The 19,703-nt window shown below is 38.4% G+C and overlaps 1 protein-coding gene, 2 long non-coding RNA genes and 1 pseudogene across 4 annotated transcripts; 2 read left to right on the forward strand and 2 right to left on the reverse strand.

Annotated features, from left to right (window-relative positions):
- Nucleotides 1-1,477: 1,477 nt before the first annotated feature.
- Nucleotides 1,478-3,135, reverse strand: LOC146515704 (uncharacterized). Its single transcript, XM_085168031.1, has one exon. It carries the CDS (start codon nt 2,981-2,983, stop codon nt 1,778-1,780), a length of 1,206 nt encoding a protein of 401 aa, XP_085024157.1. The 5' UTR covers nt 2,984-3,135; the 3' UTR covers nt 1,478-1,777.
- A 99-nt stretch (nt 3,136-3,234) lies between these two features.
- LOC146515705 (uncharacterized) lies at nt 3,235-8,899 on the forward strand. Its single transcript, XR_014875295.1, has 4 exons — nt 3,235-3,785; nt 7,657-7,705; nt 7,874-7,937; nt 8,335-8,899. It is a non-coding gene; the product is annotated as an uncharacterized LOC146515705 (long non-coding RNA).
- A 4,168-nt stretch (nt 8,900-13,067) lies between these two features.
- LOC146515706 (uncharacterized) lies at nt 13,068-14,381 on the reverse strand (annotated as a pseudogene).
- A 78-nt stretch (nt 14,382-14,459) lies between these two features.
- Nucleotides 14,460-17,317, forward strand: LOC146515707 (uncharacterized). 2 transcript variants are annotated; one of them, XR_014874884.1, is made up of 4 exons: nt 14,460-15,096; nt 16,060-16,108; nt 16,277-16,340; nt 16,736-17,317. It is a non-coding gene; the product is annotated as an uncharacterized LOC146515707 (long non-coding RNA). The 2 variants fall into 2 exon arrangements; XR_014874883.1 differs by lacking the exon at nt 14,460-15,096 and having other exon boundaries at nt 15,916-16,108; nt 16,736-17,315.
- The last annotated feature ends 2,386 nt before the right edge of the window (nt 17,318-19,703 follow it).

Here is a 19,703-nt window from a genome sequence, read left to right on the forward strand (position 1 = left end):
TAAGTATATAAATAAGTATATAAAGCATTTGTAAAAATATAAAACCATAATATACATAAAACACAATTACTTAAGATAAATCAATAAATACACAAACACTTTATCGTTCTACTTTTTAAAAATTACCTCATATAATATTGTATTGTGACGCACAGTTACTCACAATTTCGTCACAAAAAAGTAACTGTGCGATGCAAAAAACAGTACAATGAGACTTTAAAATGTTTCCTTTCTTATTGGATTAATTTATTTAATCTAAGTTCATATTCTCTCTCTCTCGCACTCTCGTGTTTTCTTTAATGAACTACTGTGATAAAATTTTAAGAGAAATGAATGGCACGTGGTTCATTAGACTTAAGTCAGATGTCCTGCTCTAGAAGTGACATCTCCAGTTTCATTATTCACTGATGACTCCTCTACTTCTGGATCACCTATCAGTGCATTGAAAATATTTTGAAACCACCATTACTAAAATTTAAAAACGAACTTAACCTTGACTTCATTAATATCAATCTAGTTGACACAAAAGTTAAACAGTAAGATATTGATAGACCTGTAGCTTGCTACTGTCAACAACCTTCTACTGCTTAGAGGTATTTCTAATTTGGCTTTCTGTTTTTCTTCTTTTTTTCACATATGGTGTACAAACAGTGTAATGACTGTGAATGCTTCTATGCTGGTAATGTCAGGGCTATGTGTGCGGGCAGGCGGAGATGAGGATCCAAATGCAGGACTCGAACACAGAATTGTAACTCAAAACCTCAACTTTATTGCTGGAGAAAACAAATCATGAACTGAACAAGAAAACACACAGGTATAACCCGATGGTACGACGCAACACTGAGCAAGGGCAAACACAGGGCTAATATACACAGGGAAGTAATCAGGGAATGGAAAACAGGAGGGAGACACAGCTGGGAGAGATTGGGGCTAACGAGTCAGGGGATCAAAGCTGGACACACTGACATAAGACACAATCCTTCAAAATAAAACAGGAAACAATACACACTAAACTAAGACACGGACTGGACAGAGAGAGACAGACTAGACACTGAACTAAACCAGCAATAAACACGAGAACACAAAACCTAAGAACTAATCCCTAAACAAGAATAACTAAAACATAGATTATTATTATTAATAATAATAATAATAATCATCATCATCATCATCATAACCAACAAAAGCACCACAAGAGAATAAGAAAACAATCCATAATGCAAAAACACACCAAAACATAACAACTCAAAATACTGGGTCAAACTGACCCAGAACCGTGACAGGGCTAAATTTAAAATTATTAAACTTACTTAAGACAATGTATATTCTTCTATGACAAAAAATACAAGTGTTCATTTAAGCAAATAAACAGAGACGTAAGAGATGTTTTTCAAAAATTGTTTTCTTTATTTTTATTTGCAGCTAACAAATCTTTTTAAAAGATTTGTAGCTTTTGTAGTGCTCCCTACTATGTGAACCCCTCACCAGAATGTTGAACTTTTTTAGTTCAAGCAAATTAAACCTCAACAATCAAATGATCCCCTGTGAGCAAGCACTAGGCACGGTGGAAAGGAAAAACTCCCTTTTAACAGGAAGAAACCTTTGACAGAACCAGGCTCAGGAAGGGGCAGCCATCTGTCACGACTGGTTGGGGGTGAGAGGCAAAAGAAAAGAAAAATGAGAGCACGAGTTAGCTAAATGTTGCTCATGTTGTCTAACATGAACAACGTATGGTTTTCTGGACTGTGGATGAAAAGCAGTCCATCATTATTAGTCTTTAAAAGGGAACTAATCCATCACTAAGGTAGCAATATGGCTCAAGGAGGCTATAGACAGAGTGAAATAGGCAATCACTGCTAAGCATTGAAAATCCCCAGTAAGCTGCAGGTATAATAAGGCCTACTGCGGCAACACCTAAACCTATTTTAAGTAGGCGTTTGGCACCATGACGCCATGAACCACTACTAGTCGGAACCACGTCAGGAGATGGTTCTGAGACAGGAGAATCAAGCTCTTCAGGTTCAAGACCAAGATTGTCCTGTGTCGGGACCACATCAGGAGGTGGTTCTGAGACAGGAGAAACAAGCCCCTCAAGTTCATGAGCAAGACTCTCCTGCTGCAGAGGTTCACCAGTGATGTTGTGAACAGCAGCTAATACTTTTTCTTCCTCCTCCCTTGTCAGCTCATCCTTAAGATTATTAATTATTTCTCTTTTCGTGTTAAGATGTTCATAAAGTTCATCTATGAGATCTTGTTTATGAACAAGTTTGAAATTCTGCTTTTTGACTTTTTCTTCCAGCAGAAATACTTGTAGTGTCAGACTTTCTGTTGTCTTTTCTTGATACTCAAGATTTTCTAAATGTTTCTTGAGATTTGTGTTCTCTGTTTTTAATTTTTTTATCTCAGCAGCAATGCTGCTGTTCTCTTTAAGGAGACATTCTTCTTTCTCTTGAAAGTCATGGTGCATCCTCTGAATTGTGCTTACCTGCTCCTGCATTTTAGCCTCCAGAGATTCCACCTGTGACTGCTTTTCATGCAGTGCCTGTCTCACCCGATGCTGAAGAGTACAAATTTCTCTTTTCAGCTCAACTGTGAGTTCTGTCTTCTGAAATATTTCCCTATGTTGTTTTTCTATTATCTCTTCTTTTTTTATTGTTTTATGGTGAGCTTCTCCCACTTGCTGCTCAAGTCTCTCTAAAGAGTCCTTGAGATCTGTGTTCTCTTTCTTTTGCACGTTTCTCTCACTTTCAATCTGAGACAACTGAGCCTTCATGTGTTTAAGCTCATCTCTTGACTGATGGAAATGATCTTTATAATAATTCTTTTTGCACTTTAGGGTGCTCAACTCCAACTGGAGTTCTTGTATTTTCATTTGAAGCTCCATAGGCTCCGATATTTCTCTCTCCATCATCCCATACAGTCTTTGTGATTCCTCTCGAATCTCTCTGTCAGACTGTGAATTATTAAATGTTTCGTGTGACATTTCTTTAAAGGTTTAATGCAAAGTGTCGACAAGAAAAAATGTTTGCTTAATTGTTTAAGTTTAAAAATAGTCCCTTTCTGAAAGGTTTCTGGTTTGCAAAACACAACGCGCTGTTTCTGAAAATGTTCCAAGTAAAACTGTGTTTGCGAAGGTGAAGAGGGGGTATTTAAGGACTTTTGTGGCCGCGAATCTGACGTCAGCGCTCTTTGAGCCTTTGATCCTTTGTTCGATCACAGGATCACAGGACAGCTGTGCGTAATTCTGCGCATGCTCAGAGAATGCCCTTTGAGATGCACGGTTTTGTTTTGTTTTGTTTTGAATTTTTTTAAATACCCTGAAAACAGTGTTGCCAACTTAGCGATTTTGTCGCTATATTAGGGAGTTTTCAAACCCCCTTAGCGTCGGTTTTTTTTCTAAAAATCGACTACACTGTAAAATGTAATATTGTGTTTAATTAAAAATATTAAATAGGCTGAACTCAGTTTTTATCAATTTGTTATCAGAACTCGATTTAAATAAGTTACCAGTAGTTTTTATGCAAAAATGCTGATAAACTCAATTTATTTGAGTTGTCTTAACTTAGAGAAACTAAGTAAGATGGACGTTTTGTTTCTCAGTGCGGAAGGATGAAAGATGTGTTTTGAAAATGCCCCGTCACTACCGTCCTCCTCCCTCTTGGATCAGTCCGCATGTTCATGGTGCCAGCATTTGTTATGGAATATGTTGAGCAAACCTGGAAAAGCGTCAGCTCAAGATATTATTGTTTTCATTGCTGTGAATCTTTACCTGATACACTGACTTGGTGAGTAAATGTTTACTCTTATTAAAACTGATTTTGTGGCTTCTCTTAGTTTAGCACCAGGTTTATAATCTTGCTAGCTAGTTAGTGTTAGCCTAGCGTTGCTGCTGCCGCTGGGCTCATGTTACTTAAAAATTAACACCACAGCCTTAAAAACCTTACATAACACTATGTCTGTGAAATTTTCTGTTGATTGTTTGAAATAAAAAAGTGAAATAAAGGCCCAGACAAAATTCTTCGGGAGGTGCAGCCATTAGGGGTGGGGTGTGGGGGTTATTTTCAATCCATAGCCATAACTAACTAACTAACTAACGATATATATATATATATATATATATATATATATATATATATATATCATGTTTAACCTGAGAAGCAAAAGAGTGCAGGGGGATTGAAAAGAATAAGCCATGAGTTAGCTGTGCTCGCGGACTCTGAGCCTTGACCTCCCGGTCAGGTATCCCGCTCGTGGATAACAGAGCTCTCCGAAAACGTGGAAGCACTTTTGCAAATATGTGATATTTTGATAAATTAAGTAGATATTTGAGCATTACACAGCTACATTCTTGCCTGAAAATATCTTAAAAGGTTATTTTGTGACCCAGAAAGGGTAGTCTGGGGAAAAGGCGGATCCATTTGTAGGCAATGGCGGAGGAGCACGGCTAAAAAACTTATTACTTTTTCTGGGTCACAAAATAAACTTTTAAGATATTTCTATGGAACGCCAGGACTGCCATAATGAATTAATTAAATACACCATTAAATAATTAATTAAATGTGGCAATAATTAATTAAAATGGGAAATAATTAATTAAATAAATAGTTATGACACATGTAATTAATTAATTATTGACACATTTAATTAATTATTTATGTATTTCACATTTTAATTAATTATTGACACATTTAATTAATTATTGACACATTTAATTAATTATATATTGACACATTTAATTAATTATTTATGTATTTCACATTTTAATTAATTATTGACACATTTAATTAATTATTTAATGATATATTTATTTATTTCATTTTGGCAGTCCTGGCGCCTGGCTCTCATCATGAAATAATTTTATCTGTCACCCATCAAACTCAGGGGCGGGGTTAACGCTGCCCATGCTGCTTCTCTAACATTTGATTGGTTGCCGTGCAAAGTAAGTCAAAACAGGTCGATCCTAGATAATCGATTGCTTGTGTAGACTTGGGGCAGCCAGGTATCCCAGAATACATTTCAAATCACAGGCAGCAATGTTGGTGTTGTAGTTTTAAAATACCCCGTTTTTCTGTCACCAACTACACTTTTAACAGTGTTTTAGCTGCAAATGTCGCGCTGTAATCTTCACATGTCGGGTCAGGTTGTCAACATAGAACATGTTTGCAAAGGTGCTCAGATGTTTTCAGAGATTTCAGTAGCTCTGCTAACAGTCAGCATGCAGAGTGCACCGAGGGGGTTACGTTAACCGGTTTGTTTACATATTCCACTCTCCGTGTTCCACGTGTTGCATTCGCAAATTCTCATTTTCACCGAACGATCGTCTCTTTCCACCTGGTCTTGTGTCTCTGTGCTTCTGTAACATAAAGAACGAGCTGACATTTTTCTCACGAAACCAGCGATCAGCTCAACAGGCCCTCAGTTTACCTGCATGCATCCTCCTCCTCACCTGTCAGTTGTTTAACACCTGCTGCTAATTCAAGAAACACGCCCACGTTACTTGGTGATAGTCACAGTTTAACTGGGCAGCCGGTGCTCGATATTACGCAACGTCAGCACATTTTTCTGCACAAGATAAGTAAATATAGTTTTTCCTGAGCGCAGAGCTGCTGGAGCTTGTTTCCCAACAGAGCACTTTATAGGCGAACCCGCTTCATCAGCGGCTGATGTCCAATCACCGGCACAGCTTTGAAACCTCACCTGAGTTTTAGCTCTCAGTGGTTAAACGCTGGACTTAATTCACTCAGGTTTTGTCTGTCGGGTCACGTTTACTTCGCTGTTTTATTTACAACTGAGCAAATCGGTTTGGCTGAGGTTAAAGTTACGTTTCATAACTGCACAGTTTTACAGACATTTAATGGTTCACAGGCACATGTGTTAGACTGAACTATTCGCTTTTCTTTATCTGGTGTGTTTTGGATTTAACAGTAAATTTTGAGATTAAACTGACTTTTAAAATGTTTTTATACAAAGAGGAAGGAGAAGGCGCATTTCCACCGAGAGGAGCAGAGTTTCCAACTACATGTTCATAATGCAGACTGCAACCTGGACAGAAATATTATATCATCTGTTTTTTAATAGGTTTTCTAAGCACAGGTTCACCTGTTCAACCAATCGCTTTCATTCCGCTTTGACAAACTGACGGTTCATCTCTGTTACAGTGTTGCGTTAGACTGCTATATTTTTGTGTTCTTTATGCTGTAGATTTTCACGTCTCTGGAATAGTTGGCAGTATTAAGGATGCTTTTCTGTAAAATCATATTGATATGACCCGTGAATTATTCGTAGATGACCGTTAGATTAGTCAGCTGGGAAACGCTGTGTTACCTCAGAGAGCTGAAGATATCGTGGATATGCTGATCTTGCTCCGTGGTGTACAGGTCCATGATTAATATTCACAATAAAAATATTAGCCGAACATCATGACGTCTGTATGTGTGTCATAGTTTCGAACAACCTTTGTACAGTTAAAGCAGTTACTACATGACGGAAACACCAACGTTATCTCTTTTATGCGTTTATACACAGGTCACGCTGATGACTGAACAAAAACCCAAAGATCAGCTGTTAATCAAGTTTATTTGCTCTCTCTCCTCCTTAAACATGTTTTTAATATTAGTTATAATTCAGAATTGGCGACTGAAACACGTAGGACACATAAGAACATCAGGAAATAAAACCCTGATAAATATAACCTCAGTAAAAGATGTCCGTGTCAGCGGGATTATTACAGCTGTGTACCGGGGCCTGCGCTTTGTCGGTGGTAATAACAGCTCGATTGCTTGCGAGGCGAGCGGGTCTAAACACGCTTTGCCGCGAGACTGGGCAGACATCTCCGAAATCATCGAAGCACTTTTGCAAAGAGGCTCTATCTTGAGAAACCGACCAGACACATGAAGATTAAACCACTACATTCTCGGCTAAAAAAAATATTAAAACTGTATTTGGTGACACACACAAACAGGGTTTTTCAAAGTTTAGTTCTGTTAGTTTCCACATGCTGGTTGTTGCCTGCTAAAAACAATGGCCACCAGGCCAAAGCAATGGTTTTGAGTCGATCAGCGTTAACCCCGCCCCCTGAGTTTGATGGGTGAAGTTGACAGATAAAATTATTTCATGATGAGAGCCAGGCGCCAGGACTGCCAAAATGAAATAAATAAATATATCATTAAATAATTAATTAAATGTGTCAATAATTAACTAAAATGTGAAATACATAAATAATTAATTAAATGTGCCAATAATTAATTAATTACATGTGTCATAACTATTTAATTAATTAATTATTTCCCATTTTAATTAATTATTGCCACATTTAATTAATTATTTAATGGTGTATTTAATTAATTCATTATGGCAGTCCTGGCGTTCCATAATTTTCAGGCGACAATGTAGATGTGTAAAGTTCAAATATATGCTCAATTTATCAAGACATCACATATTTGTAAAAATGCTCCAACGTTTTCAGAGATGTCCATTTTTTCATGCTTTGTGGCAGCTTTTGAACATCTGTGGCATCTATTAATGTCAAATCTAGCCTTTATTTAACAACATAAGCAAACTCTATGTTACAATAATTGCACAGCCATTAAGGATCAAATCAGTTTCTGAAAAATGTTCTGCTTTTTCTCCCTCTGCTTGCTTCTTGCTGTCTTTGAGGCTCGGGACCAGCACTCCTGCTGTTGGACAGAAAGGCATCAACTCAGTGGTAAGTATTTTGGTTTTCCAATATATTAGCAACTGCCAGTGACATTTATATTAATCAGGCTGAACTTTAATCATACTTTAGATCAGCCTGTTTTACTTATTGTTTTATTTGTGCTTTGGTTTGGGGAAGTTGTTTCTTTACTGATCTTTTCCTGTCTTCTGTTATTAGACTTGAGATATGACCGCACTATGCTGTTGCTGTTGACTCCAGTTAATTCTACAAGACATGCTGTGTAAGTAAACAAACAACAACAGTTTGGTCTGCATTTCTTGAAAGATCACATCCCCCAAACTTAGTTTAGAGGGTCTACACTGTATATAGTGACGTCTGCAAGTTTTCTAACAGCAAAATTTGTTTTGTGCCCAAATCATTTTGCACATCATTAGAATGAAAGTTATTGGCCATGTTTGCATAGCCCTTTTTAAAATGATGCTTTCATGACATTATTGTGTGTTGGGTGGTGGTCACAGCTATCCAGACTGACAGTGGGACATTGAATGCCACCTCTCTGGTGGGGAGGGTGCCTGAGATTGTGTAAATTGGAGTCTGTTTTATACCAAATGCAGAAAAAAATGTTTTAAGAAAGCAATTCAGTTCATGTTCCAAAAAATATGATTGTTTGCTTGCAGGACAACAGGAGAGATGAGTCCTCCGTCACAGATGGTGTGGTCAGTGAAGATGGTCGCCTGCAGGTTCAAGCTCATTGCATCTCCAACCCACATCCACTGCCACTGTACTTAAGGGAAGTTAAAGACTTTCTTCTGCACCTACATTTGGATCACCTCGATCCATGATAGTCATTTAGGCAGTAATGCCTGGACTGGAAACAAGCCATCCTTAAAATAATACAACATTCCAGCTCATGTGTTGGAATGCAAAACAAATGTGTTGTTTAAATTAGAGACTGCACTTGTGACAGAACAACAAATATTTTATTTTGATTATATAAGTAATGTAAGTACAAAACAAACTTGAGGTAGGCCTAAACTTATTTTCAGAATAATTACATCTGAGACTTTGTTTCATTGTCAGATTATAACCATGATGGCAATATAATTGTTTGTTGTTCAGCAGAACAGTGTCCAGTATGTTGGCTGTTATACTTTGTTGTGTTTGAAAATAAAAGTTGGGCTGATTTTAACATCATTACAAAAAGTGTTGTTAATTATTTTTAATCACATTCAGGTCACCACAAATTGTTTTTTCATTTAGTTGAACTTGAAATGTTTGTCAGTAAGTAAACAATTAGTATTGTACAGTCAGAAATATCAAGTTATTCTTAATACTGCAGACTTGCAATGATGGCTGTTGTCCTAACAGTCATCTTAAGTAAGGTTTACTTAGTTTTTTTGAGGCAACGAGTTTCCTTAATTTTTTTGAGTTCTGGGAACTAACAAGGCCGTACAGTGTACTCAAAATGAGTAAGTTGCCCTAACTTGGTCATCTTACATAAACTTGATCAAATTTTCTTCAGTTCTGGGAACAAATGAACTTGTACAGAGTACTCAAAATAAACAAGTTATCCTAATTTAGTCATTTTTAGCTAAGCTTTACTCAGTTTTCTTGAGGCAACGAGTTTCCTCAATTTTTTTGAGTTCTGGGAACTAATTCGATTTTACAGTGTAGCGACAAATCTGGCGACTTTTTCTGGTGTTATTGGAGGCTTATTTATGACAACTTTTGACGTGAAAGCGCTTGTTGCTCTTACTCTCAACAAGCAGCGGGTGCTGCCGTGGGCACCTCGCTCGTGCCAAAGCGCTCACAGGCGGAGAATAGTCCTCCTCCAGCCGCTATCAGGGCAGGAGATGTTCACGTGCGTCCAAACTGCAAATGAATCACGCACGAGCAAAGCCGCCGCTCCCGCACTGACTGTAACGCAGTCAATTCTTCTTTTACTGTTATGCTGTTTTGTGGATCACAAGGTTTAAAACTACTTGTAAACACACACACACACACACACACACACACACACACACACACAGTAACTCCACCCTAACCTGCAGCTGCAGCGCAAATAACAACGAAAATTGTTTGTAAACGTGTCCTGGAGTTTACAGGTATAGACAGTGCAACAGCTTCCAGGTCATTTATTCTGCCAATATGGCAAGAAGGTCATAACTGCTTCTAGCACTGTCTACATCAGGGGTAGGCAACGCCAGGCCTCGAGGGCCAGTGTCCTGCAGGTTTTAGATCTCACCCTGGGTCAACACACCTGAATCAAATGATTAGTTCATTACCAGCCCCCTGGAGAATTTCAAGACATGCTGAGGAGGTAATTTAGCCATTTGAATTAGCTGTGTTGGATCAAGGACACATCTAAAACCTGCAGGACAGTATCGGCACAGTATTGGCACTCGAGGCCTGGAGTTGCCTACCCCTGGTCTATATGATCTGATCAGAGAGGCTGACTGCATCACCGCTGATGATGAGTACAAGCGGTTCTGAGACAGGAGAATGAAGCTCTTCAGGTTGAGGACCAAGATTCTCCTGTGTCGGGACCACATCAGTAGATGGTTCTGAGACTGGAGAAACAAGCTCCTCGGGTTCAGGAGCACTACTGCTCTGGTGCCTTGCATCTTGCTTTTTCTAGTTGCAGTAGGTTGTCTCAATTGTTCCAGCAAGGTTTGTACTTAGACAAGCCTAACATGTTTCATCATGAAAAAATGTGAACTTTATTGCTATTTCCCCCCCCACTCACAGCTACGGTGTTGACAGGAGCCGCCAGCTCCTGTGGAGTCATGTCGCTAAACTGTCCTCCCAGGACCTCCATGGTTTACTCCACTGCTTAACAGCAAACACACAAAAACCTGTACCAACTGTCAGTGTTGATATCTTGCAAGCGTGACTCCTTTGTGTTGCACTCTAAAACGTCCGTACGACCGGTGTTGTGCCAAAAAGTGATTGTCTGCCAAAAAGTGATTTCCGGTATTTGCCAAAAACTGATTGGTCGTATTTAAACTGCTATAAGTAACTTGTTGGGCTATAATATGTGAAACATATGTTAAACGCATCCCTCATGGATGACATAAAGTCATATTGAGACACAAACAACATTCGTGTAACAAGGTAGAAGCCGCAATCAGTTTTTGGCAGTGACTTTTATATAACCTTTATTTATGCAGTTAAAAAAATCTCATTAACATTAAAAATGTATTTTGTCAGAGTAAGCTGGCCAAGAGGACAGCAGAAAAGGCAGCAAATATGACAATAGTTCTGTAAAAATATTTTAAACGAGGATAAAGGACCAGATTGGTTATAATGTAAGTACAATAACACAGAGCTCTAAAGATACTTGAAAAAACAGATAATTTTTTAATTCTATATATAACCCCTTTGTAAACGCTGTTCACCGAAGTCTATTTACCAACATACATAAAGATATTACACATAAAAAAAATACACGGAAACATTGGAAATCAGTTTTTGGCAGGCAATCACTTTTTGGCACAACACCGGAACCAAGAAAAGCGTTCCGATTCTGTAACTCAAAAGGACTGTATCGTTCTACTTTTTAAAAATTACCTCATATAATATTGTATTGTGACGCACAGTTACTCACAATTGCGTCACAAAAAAAGTAACTGTGCGATGCAAAAAACAGTACAATGAGACTTTAAAATGTTTCCTTTCTTACTTATTGGATTAATTTATTTAATCTAAGTTCATATTCTCTCTCTCTCGCACTCTCGTGTTTTCTTTAATGAACTACTGTGATAAAATTTTAAGAGAAATGAATGGCACGTGGTTCATTAGACTTAAGTCAGATGTCCTGCTCTAGAAGTGACATCTCCAGTTTCATTATTCACTGATGACTCCTCTACTTCTGGATCACCTATCAGTGCATTGAAAATATTTTGAAACCACCATTACTAAAATTTAAAAACGAACTTAACCTTGACTTCATTAATATCAATCTAGTTGACACAAAAGTTAAACAGTAAGATATTGATAGACCTGTAGCTTGCTACTGTCAACAACCTTCTACTGCTTAGAGGTATTTCTAATTTGGCTTTCTGTTTTTCTTCTTTTTTTCACATATGGTGTACAAACAGTGTAATGACTGTGAATGCTTCTATGCTGGTAATGTCAGGGCTCTGTGTGCGAGCAGGCGGAGATGAGGATCCAAATGCAGGACTCGAACACAGAATTGTAACTCAAAACCTCAACTTTATTGCTGGAGAAAACAAATCATGAACTGAACAAGAAAACACACAGGTATAACCCGATGGTACGACGCAACACTGAGCAAGGGCAAACACAGGGCTAATATACACAGGGAAGTAATCAGGGAATGGAAAACAGGAGGGAGACACAGCTGGGAGAGATTGGGGCTAACGAGTCAGGGGATCAAAGCTGGACACACTGACATAAGACACAATCCTTCAAAATAAAACAGGAAACAATACACACTAAACTAAGACACGGACTGGACAGAGAGAGACAGACTAGACACTGAACTAAACCAGCAATAAACACGAGAACACAAAACCTAAGAACTAATCCCTAAACAAGAATAACTAAAACATAGATTATTATTATTAATAATCATCATCATCATCATCATCATCATCATAACCAACAAAAGCACCACAAGAGAATAAGAAAACAATCCATAATGCAAAAACACACCAAAACATAACAACTCAAAATACTGGGTCAAACTGACCCAGAACCGTGACAGGGCTAAATTTAAAATTATTAAACTTACTTAAGACAATGTATATTCTTCTATGACAAAAAATACAAGTGTTCATTTAAGCAAATAAACAGAGACGTAAGAGATGTTTTTCAAAAATTGTTTTCTTTATTTTTATTTGCAGCTAACAAATCTTTTTAAAAGATTTGTAGCTTTTGTAGTGCTCCCTACTATGTGAACCCCTCACCAGAATGTTGAACTTTTTTAGTTCAAGCAAATTAAACCTCAACAATCAAATGATCCCCTGTGAGCAAGCACTAGGCACGGTGGAAAGGAAAAACTCCCTTTTAACAGGAAGAAACCTTTGACAGAACCAGGCTCAGGAAGGGGCAGCCATCTGTCACGACTGGTTGGGGGTGAGAGGCAAAAGAAAAGAAAAATGAGAGCACGAGTTAGCTAAATGTTGCTCATGTTGTCTAACATGAACAACGTATGGTTTTCTGGACTGTGGATGAAAAGCAGTCCATCATTACTAGTCTTTAAAAGGGAACTAATCCATCATTAAGGTAGCAATATGGCTCAATGAGGCTATAGACAGAGTTAAATAGGCAATCACTGCTAAGCATTGAAAAGCCCCAGTAAGCTGCAGGTATAATAAGGCCTACTGCGGCAACACCTAAACCTATTTTAAGTAGGCGTTTGGCACCATGACGCCATGAACCACTACTAGTCGGAAACCACGTCAGGAGATGGTTCTGAGACAGGAGAATCAAGCTCTTCAGGTTGAAGACCAAGATTGTCCTGTGTCGGGACCACATCAGGAGATGGTTCTGAGACTGGAGAAACAAGCTCCTCAAGTTCATGAGCAAGATTCTCCTGTGTCGGGACCACATCAGGAGATGGTTCTGAGACAGGAGAAACAAGCCCCTCAAGTTCATGAGCAAGACTCTCCTGCTGCAGAGGTTCACCAGTGATGTTGTGAACAGCAGCTAATATTTCTTCTTCCTCCTCCCTTTTCAGCTCATCCTTAAGATTATTAATTATTTCTCTTTTCATTATAAGATGTTTATAAAGTTCATCTATGAGCTCTTGTTTATGAACAATCTTGACACTTTGCTTTTTGACTTTTTCTTCCAACAGAAATATTTGTAGTGTCAGACTTTCTGTTGTCTTTTCTTGATACTCAAGATTTTCTAAATGTTTCTTGAGATTTGTGTTCTCTGTTTTTAATTTTTTTATCTCAGCAGCAATGCTGCTGTTCTCTTTAAGGAGACATTCTTCTTTCTCTTGAAAGTCATGGTGCATCCTCTGAATTGTGCTTACCTGCTCCTGCAATTTAGCCTCCAGAGATTCCACCTGTGACTGCTTTTCATGCAGTGCCTGTCTCAACCGATGCTGAAGAGTACAAATTTCTCTTTTCAGCTCAACTGTGAGTTCTGTCTTCTGAAATATTTCACTATGTTTGTTTTTCTATTATCTCTTCTTTTTTTATTGTTTTATGGTGAGCTTCTCCCACTTGCTGCTCAAGTCTCTCTAAAGAGTCCTTGAGATCTGTGTTCTCTTTCTTTTGCTCGTTTCTCTCACTTTCAATCTGAGACAACTGAGCAGCAATGCTGCTGTTCTGCTCAATGAGAGATTCTGCCTTTTCCAAAAAATCATGGTGCATTGTCTGAATGTTCTTTTCCTGTTCCTGGAGTTTAGCCTCCAGAGATTCCACCTGTGTCTGATTTTTTTTAGCCTGAGCCTTCATGTGTTTAAGCTCATCTCTTGACTGATGGAAATGATCTTTATAATAATTCTTTTGCACTTTAGGGTGCTCAACTCCAACTGGAGTTCTTGTATTTTCATTTGAAGCTCCATAGGGTCAGGTATTTCTCTCTCCATCAACCCATACAGTCTTTGTGATTCCTCTCGAATCTCTCTGTCAGACTGTGAATTATTAAATGTTTCGTGTGACATTTCTTTAAACGTTTAATGCAAAGTATCGACAAGAAAAAATGTTTGCTTAATTGTTTAAGTTTAAAAATAGTCCCTTCTAAAAGGTTCTGGTTTGCAAAACACAACGCGCTGTTTCTGAAAATGTTTCCAAGTAAAACTGTTTGCGAAGGGAAGAGGGGGTATTTAAGGACTTTTGTGGCCGCGAATTTGACGTCAGCGCTCTTTGAGCCTTTGATCCTTTGTTCGATCACAGGATCACAGGACAGCTGTGCGTAATTCTGCGCATGCTCAGAGAATGCCCTTTGAGATGCACGGTTTTGTTTTGTTTTGAATTTTTTTAAATACCCTGAAAACAGTGTTGCCAACTTAGCGATTTTGTCGCTATATTAGGGAGTTTTCAAACCCCCTTAGCGTCGGTTTTTTTTTTTCTAAAAAGCGACTACACTGTAAAATGTAATATTGTGTTTAATTAAAAAATATTAAATAGGCTGAACTCAGTTTTTATCAATTTGTTATCAGAACTCGATTTAAATAAGTTACCAGTACTTTTTATGCAAAAATGCTGATAAACTCAATTTATTTGAGTTGTCTTAACTTAGAGAAACTAAGTAAGATGGACGTTTTGTTTCTCAGTGCGGAAGGATGAAAGATGTGTTTTGAAAATGCCCCGTCACTACCGTCCTCCTCCCTCTTGGATCAGTCCGCATGTTCATGGCGCCAGCATTTGTTATGGAATATGTTGAGCAAACCTGGAAAAGCGTCAGCTCAGGATATTATTGTTTTCATTGCTGTGAATCTTACCTGATACACTGACTTGGTGAGTAAATGTTTACTCTTATTCAAACTGATTTTGTTGCTTCTCTTAGTTTAGCACCAGGTTTATAATCTTGCTAGCTAGTTAGTGTTAGCCTAGCGTTGCTGCTGCCGCTGGGCTCATATTACTTAAAAATTAACACCACAGCCTTAAAAACCTTACATAACACTATGTCTGTGAAATTTTCTGTTGATTGTTTGAAATAACAAAAGTGAAATAAAGGCCCAGACAAAATTCTTCGGGAGGTGCAGCCATTAGGGTGGGGTGTGGGGTTATTTTCAATCCATAGCCATAACTAACTAACTAACTAACTAACTAACTAACTATATATCATGTTTTAACCTGAGAAGCAAAAGAGTGCAGGGGGATTGAAAAGAATAAGCCATGAGTTAGCTGTGCTCGCAGACTCTGAGCCTTGACCTCCCGGTCAGCTATCCCGCTGGTGGATAACAGAGCTCTCCGAAAACGTGGAAGCACTTTTGCAAATATGTGATATTTTGATAAATTAAGTAGATATTTGAGCATTACACAGCTACATTCTTGCCTGAAAATATCTTAAAAGGTTATTTTGTGACCCAGAAAGGGTAGTCTGGGGAAAAGGCGGATCCATTTGTTGGCAATGGCAGAGGAGCACGGCTAAAAAACTTATTACTTTTTCTGGTCACAAAATAAACTTTTAAGATATTTTCAGGCGACAATGTAGATGTGTAAAGTTCAAATATATGCTCAATTTATCAAGACATCACATATTTGTAAAAATGCTCCAACGTTTTTCAGAGACGTCCATTTTTTCATGCTTTGTGGCAGCTTTTGAACATCTGTGGCATCTATTAATGTCAAATCTAGCCTTTATTTAACAACATAAGCAAACTCTGTTACAATAATTGCACAGCCATTAAGGATCAAATCAGTTTCTGAAAAATGTTCTGCTTTTTCTCCCTCTGCTTGCTTCTTGCTGTCTTTGAGGCTCGGGACCAGCACTCCTGCTGTTGGACAGAAAGGCATCAACTCAGTGGTAAGTATTTTGGTTTTCCAATATATTAGCAACTGCCAGTGACATTTATATTAATCAGGCTGAACTTTAATCATACTTTAGATCAGCCTGTTTTACTTATTGTTTTATTTGTGCTTTGGTTTGGGGAAGTTGTTTCTTTACTGATCTTTTCCTGTCTTCTGTTATTAGACTTGAGATATGACCGCACTATGCTGTTGCTGTTGACTCCAGTTAATTCTACAAGACATGCTGTGTAAGTAAACAAACAACAACAGTTTGGTCTGCATTTCTTGAAAGATCACATCCCCCAAACTTAGTTTAGAGGGTCTACACTGTATATAGTGACGTCTGCAAGTTTTCTAACAGCAAAATTTGTTTTGTGCCCAAATCATTTTGCACATCATTAGAATGAAGTTATTGGCCATGTTTGCATAGCCCTTTTTAAAATGATGCTTTCATGACATTATTGTGTGTTGGGTGGTGGTCACAGCTATCCAGACTGACAGTGGGACATTGAATGTCACCTCTCTGGTGGGAGGGGGCCTGAGATTGTGTAAATTGGAGTCTGTTTTATACCAAATGCAGAAAAAAATGTTTTAAGAAAGCAATTCAGTTCATGTTCCAAAAAATATGATTGTTTGCTTGCAGGACAACAGGAGAGATGAGTCCTCCGTCACAGATGGTGTGGTCAGTGAAGATGGTCGCCTGCAGGTTCAAGCTCATTGCATCTCCAACCCACATCCACTGCCACTGTACTTAAGGGAAGTTAAAGACTTTCTTCTGCACCTACATTTGGATCACCTCGATCCATGATAGTCATTTAGGCAGTAATGCCTGGACTGGAAACAAGCCATCCTTAAAATAATACAACATTCCAGCTCATGTGTTGGAATGCAAAACAAATGTGTTGTTTAAATTAGAGACTGCACTTGTGACAGAACAACAAATATTTTATTTTGATTATATAAGTAATGTAAGTACAAAACAAACTTGAGGTAGGCCTAAACTTATTTTCAGAATAATTACATCTGAGACTTTGTTTCATTGTCAGATTATAACCATGATGGCAATATAATTGTTTGTTGTTCAGCAGAACAGTGTCCAGTATGTTGGCTGTTATACTTTGTTGTGTTTGAAAATAAAAGTTGGGCTGATTTTAACATCATTACAAAAAGTGTTGTTAATTATTTTTAATCATATTCAGGTTACCACAAATTGTTTTTTCATTTAGTTTGAACTTGAAATGTTTGTCAGTAAGTAAACAATTAGTATTGTACAGTCAGAAATATCAAGTTATTCTTAATACTGCAGACTTGCAATGATGGCTGTTTTCCTAACAGTCATCTTAAGTAAGCTTTACTTAGTTTTTTTGAGGCAACGAGTTTCCTTAATTTTTTTGAGTTCTGGGAACTAACAAGGCCGTACAGTGTACTCAAAATGAGTAAGTTGCCCTAACTTGGTCATCTTACATAAACTTGATCAAATTTTCTTCAGTTCTGGGAACAAATGAACTTGTACAGAGTACTCAAAATAAACAAGTTATCCTAATTTAGTCATTTTAGCTAAGCTTTACTCAGTTTTCTTGAGGCAACGAGTTTCCTCAATTTTTTTGAGTTCTGGGAACTAATTCGATTTTACAGTGTAGCGACAAATCTGGCGACTTTTTCTGGTGTTATTGGAGGCTTATTTATGACAACTTTTGACGTGAAAGCGCTTGTTGCTCTTACTCTCAACAAGCAGCGGGTGCTGCCGTGGGCACCTCGCTCGTGCCAAAGCGCTCACAGGCGGAGAATAGTCCTCCTCCAGCCGCTATCAGGGCAGGAGATGTTCACGTGCGTCCAAACTGCAAATGAATCACGCACGAGCAAAGCCGCCGCTCCCGCACTGACTGTAACGCAGTCAATTCTTCTTTTACTGTTATGCTGTTTTGTGGATCACAAGGTTTAAAACTACTTGTAAACACACACACACACACAACACACACACACACACACACACACAGTAACTCCACCCTAACCTGCAGCTGCAGCGCAAATAACAACGAAAATTGTTTGTAAACGTGTCCTGGAGTTTACAGGTATAGACAGTGCAACAGCTTCCAGGTCATTTATTCTGCCAATATGGCAAGAAGGTCATAACTGCTTCTAGCACTGTCTACATCAGGGGTAGGCAACGCCAGGCCTCGAGGGCCAGTGTCCTGCAGGTTTTAGATCTCACCCTGGGTCAACACACCTGAATCAAATGATTAGTTCATTACCAGCCCCCTGGAGAATTTCAAGACATGCTGAGGAGGTAATTTAGCCATTTGAATTAGCTGTGTTGGATCAAGGACACATCTAAAACCTGCAGGACAGTATCGGCACAGTATTGGCACTCGAGGCCTGGAGTTGCCTACCCCTGGTCTATATGATCTGATCAGAGAGGCTGACTGCATCACCGCTGATGATGAGTACAAGCGGTTCTGAGACAGGAGAATGAAGCTCTTCAGGTTGAGGACCAAGATTCTCCTGTGTCGGGACCACATCAGTAGATGGTTCTGAGACTGGAGAAACAAGCTCCTCGGGTTCAGGAGCACTACTGCTCTGGTGCCTTGCATCTTGCTTTTTCTAGTTGCAGTAGGTTGTCTCAATTGTTCCAGCAAGGTTTGTACTTAGACAAGCCTAACATGTTTCATCATGAAAAAATGTGAACTTTATTGCCATTTCCCCCCCCACTCACAGCTACGGTGTTGACAGGAGCCGCCAGCTCCTGTGGAGTCATGTCGCTAAACTGTCCTCCCAGGACCTCCATGGTTTACTCCACTGCTTAACAGCAAACACACAAAAACCTGTACCAACTGTCAGTGTTGATATCTTGCAAGCGTGACTCCTTTGTGTTGCACTCTAAAACGTCCGTACGACCGGTGTTGTGCCAAAAAGTGATTGTCTGCCAAAAAGTGATTTCCGGTATTTGCCAAAAACTGATTGGTCGTATTTAAACTGCTATAAGTAACTTGTTGGGCTATAATATGTGAAACATATGTTAAACGCATCCCTCATGGATGACATAAAGTCATATTGAGACACAAACAACATTCGTGTAACAAGGTAGAAGCCGCAATCAGTTTTTGGCAGTGACTTTTATATACCTTTATTTATGCAGTTAAAAAAATCTCATTAACATTAAAAATGTATTTTGTCAGAGTAAGCTGGCCAAGAGGACAGCAGAAAAGGCAGCAAATATGACAATAGTTCTGTAAAAATATTTTAAACGAGGATAAAGGACCAGATTGGTTATAATGTAAGTACAATAACACAGAGCTCTAAAGATACTTGAAAAAACAGATAATTTTTTAATTCTATATATAACCCCTTTGTAAACGCTGTTCACCGAAGTCTATTTACCAACATACATAAGATATTACACATAAAAAAAATACACGGAAACATTGGAAATCAGTTTTTGGCAGGGCAATCACTTTTTGGCACAACACCGGAACCAAGAAAAGCGTTCCGATTCTGTAACTCAAAAGGACTGTATCGTTCTACTTTTTAAAATTACCTCATATAATATTGTATTGTGACGCACAGTTACTCACAATTGCGTCACAAAAAAAGTAACTGTGCGATGCAAAAAA

Source organism: Neolamprologus multifasciatus, chromosome 7 (assembly GCF_963576455.1).
Source record: "Neolamprologus multifasciatus chromosome 7, fNeoMul1.2, whole genome shotgun sequence".
NCBI lineage: Eukaryota > Metazoa > Chordata > Actinopteri > Cichliformes > Cichlidae > Neolamprologus > Neolamprologus multifasciatus.

Bases quoted from the DNA above. Each gene is read 5' to 3' on its own strand.
- LOC146515704 (XM_085168031.1), bottom strand. From the start codon at position 2,983: ATGTCACACGAAACATTTAATAATTCACAGTCTGACAGAGAGATTCGA.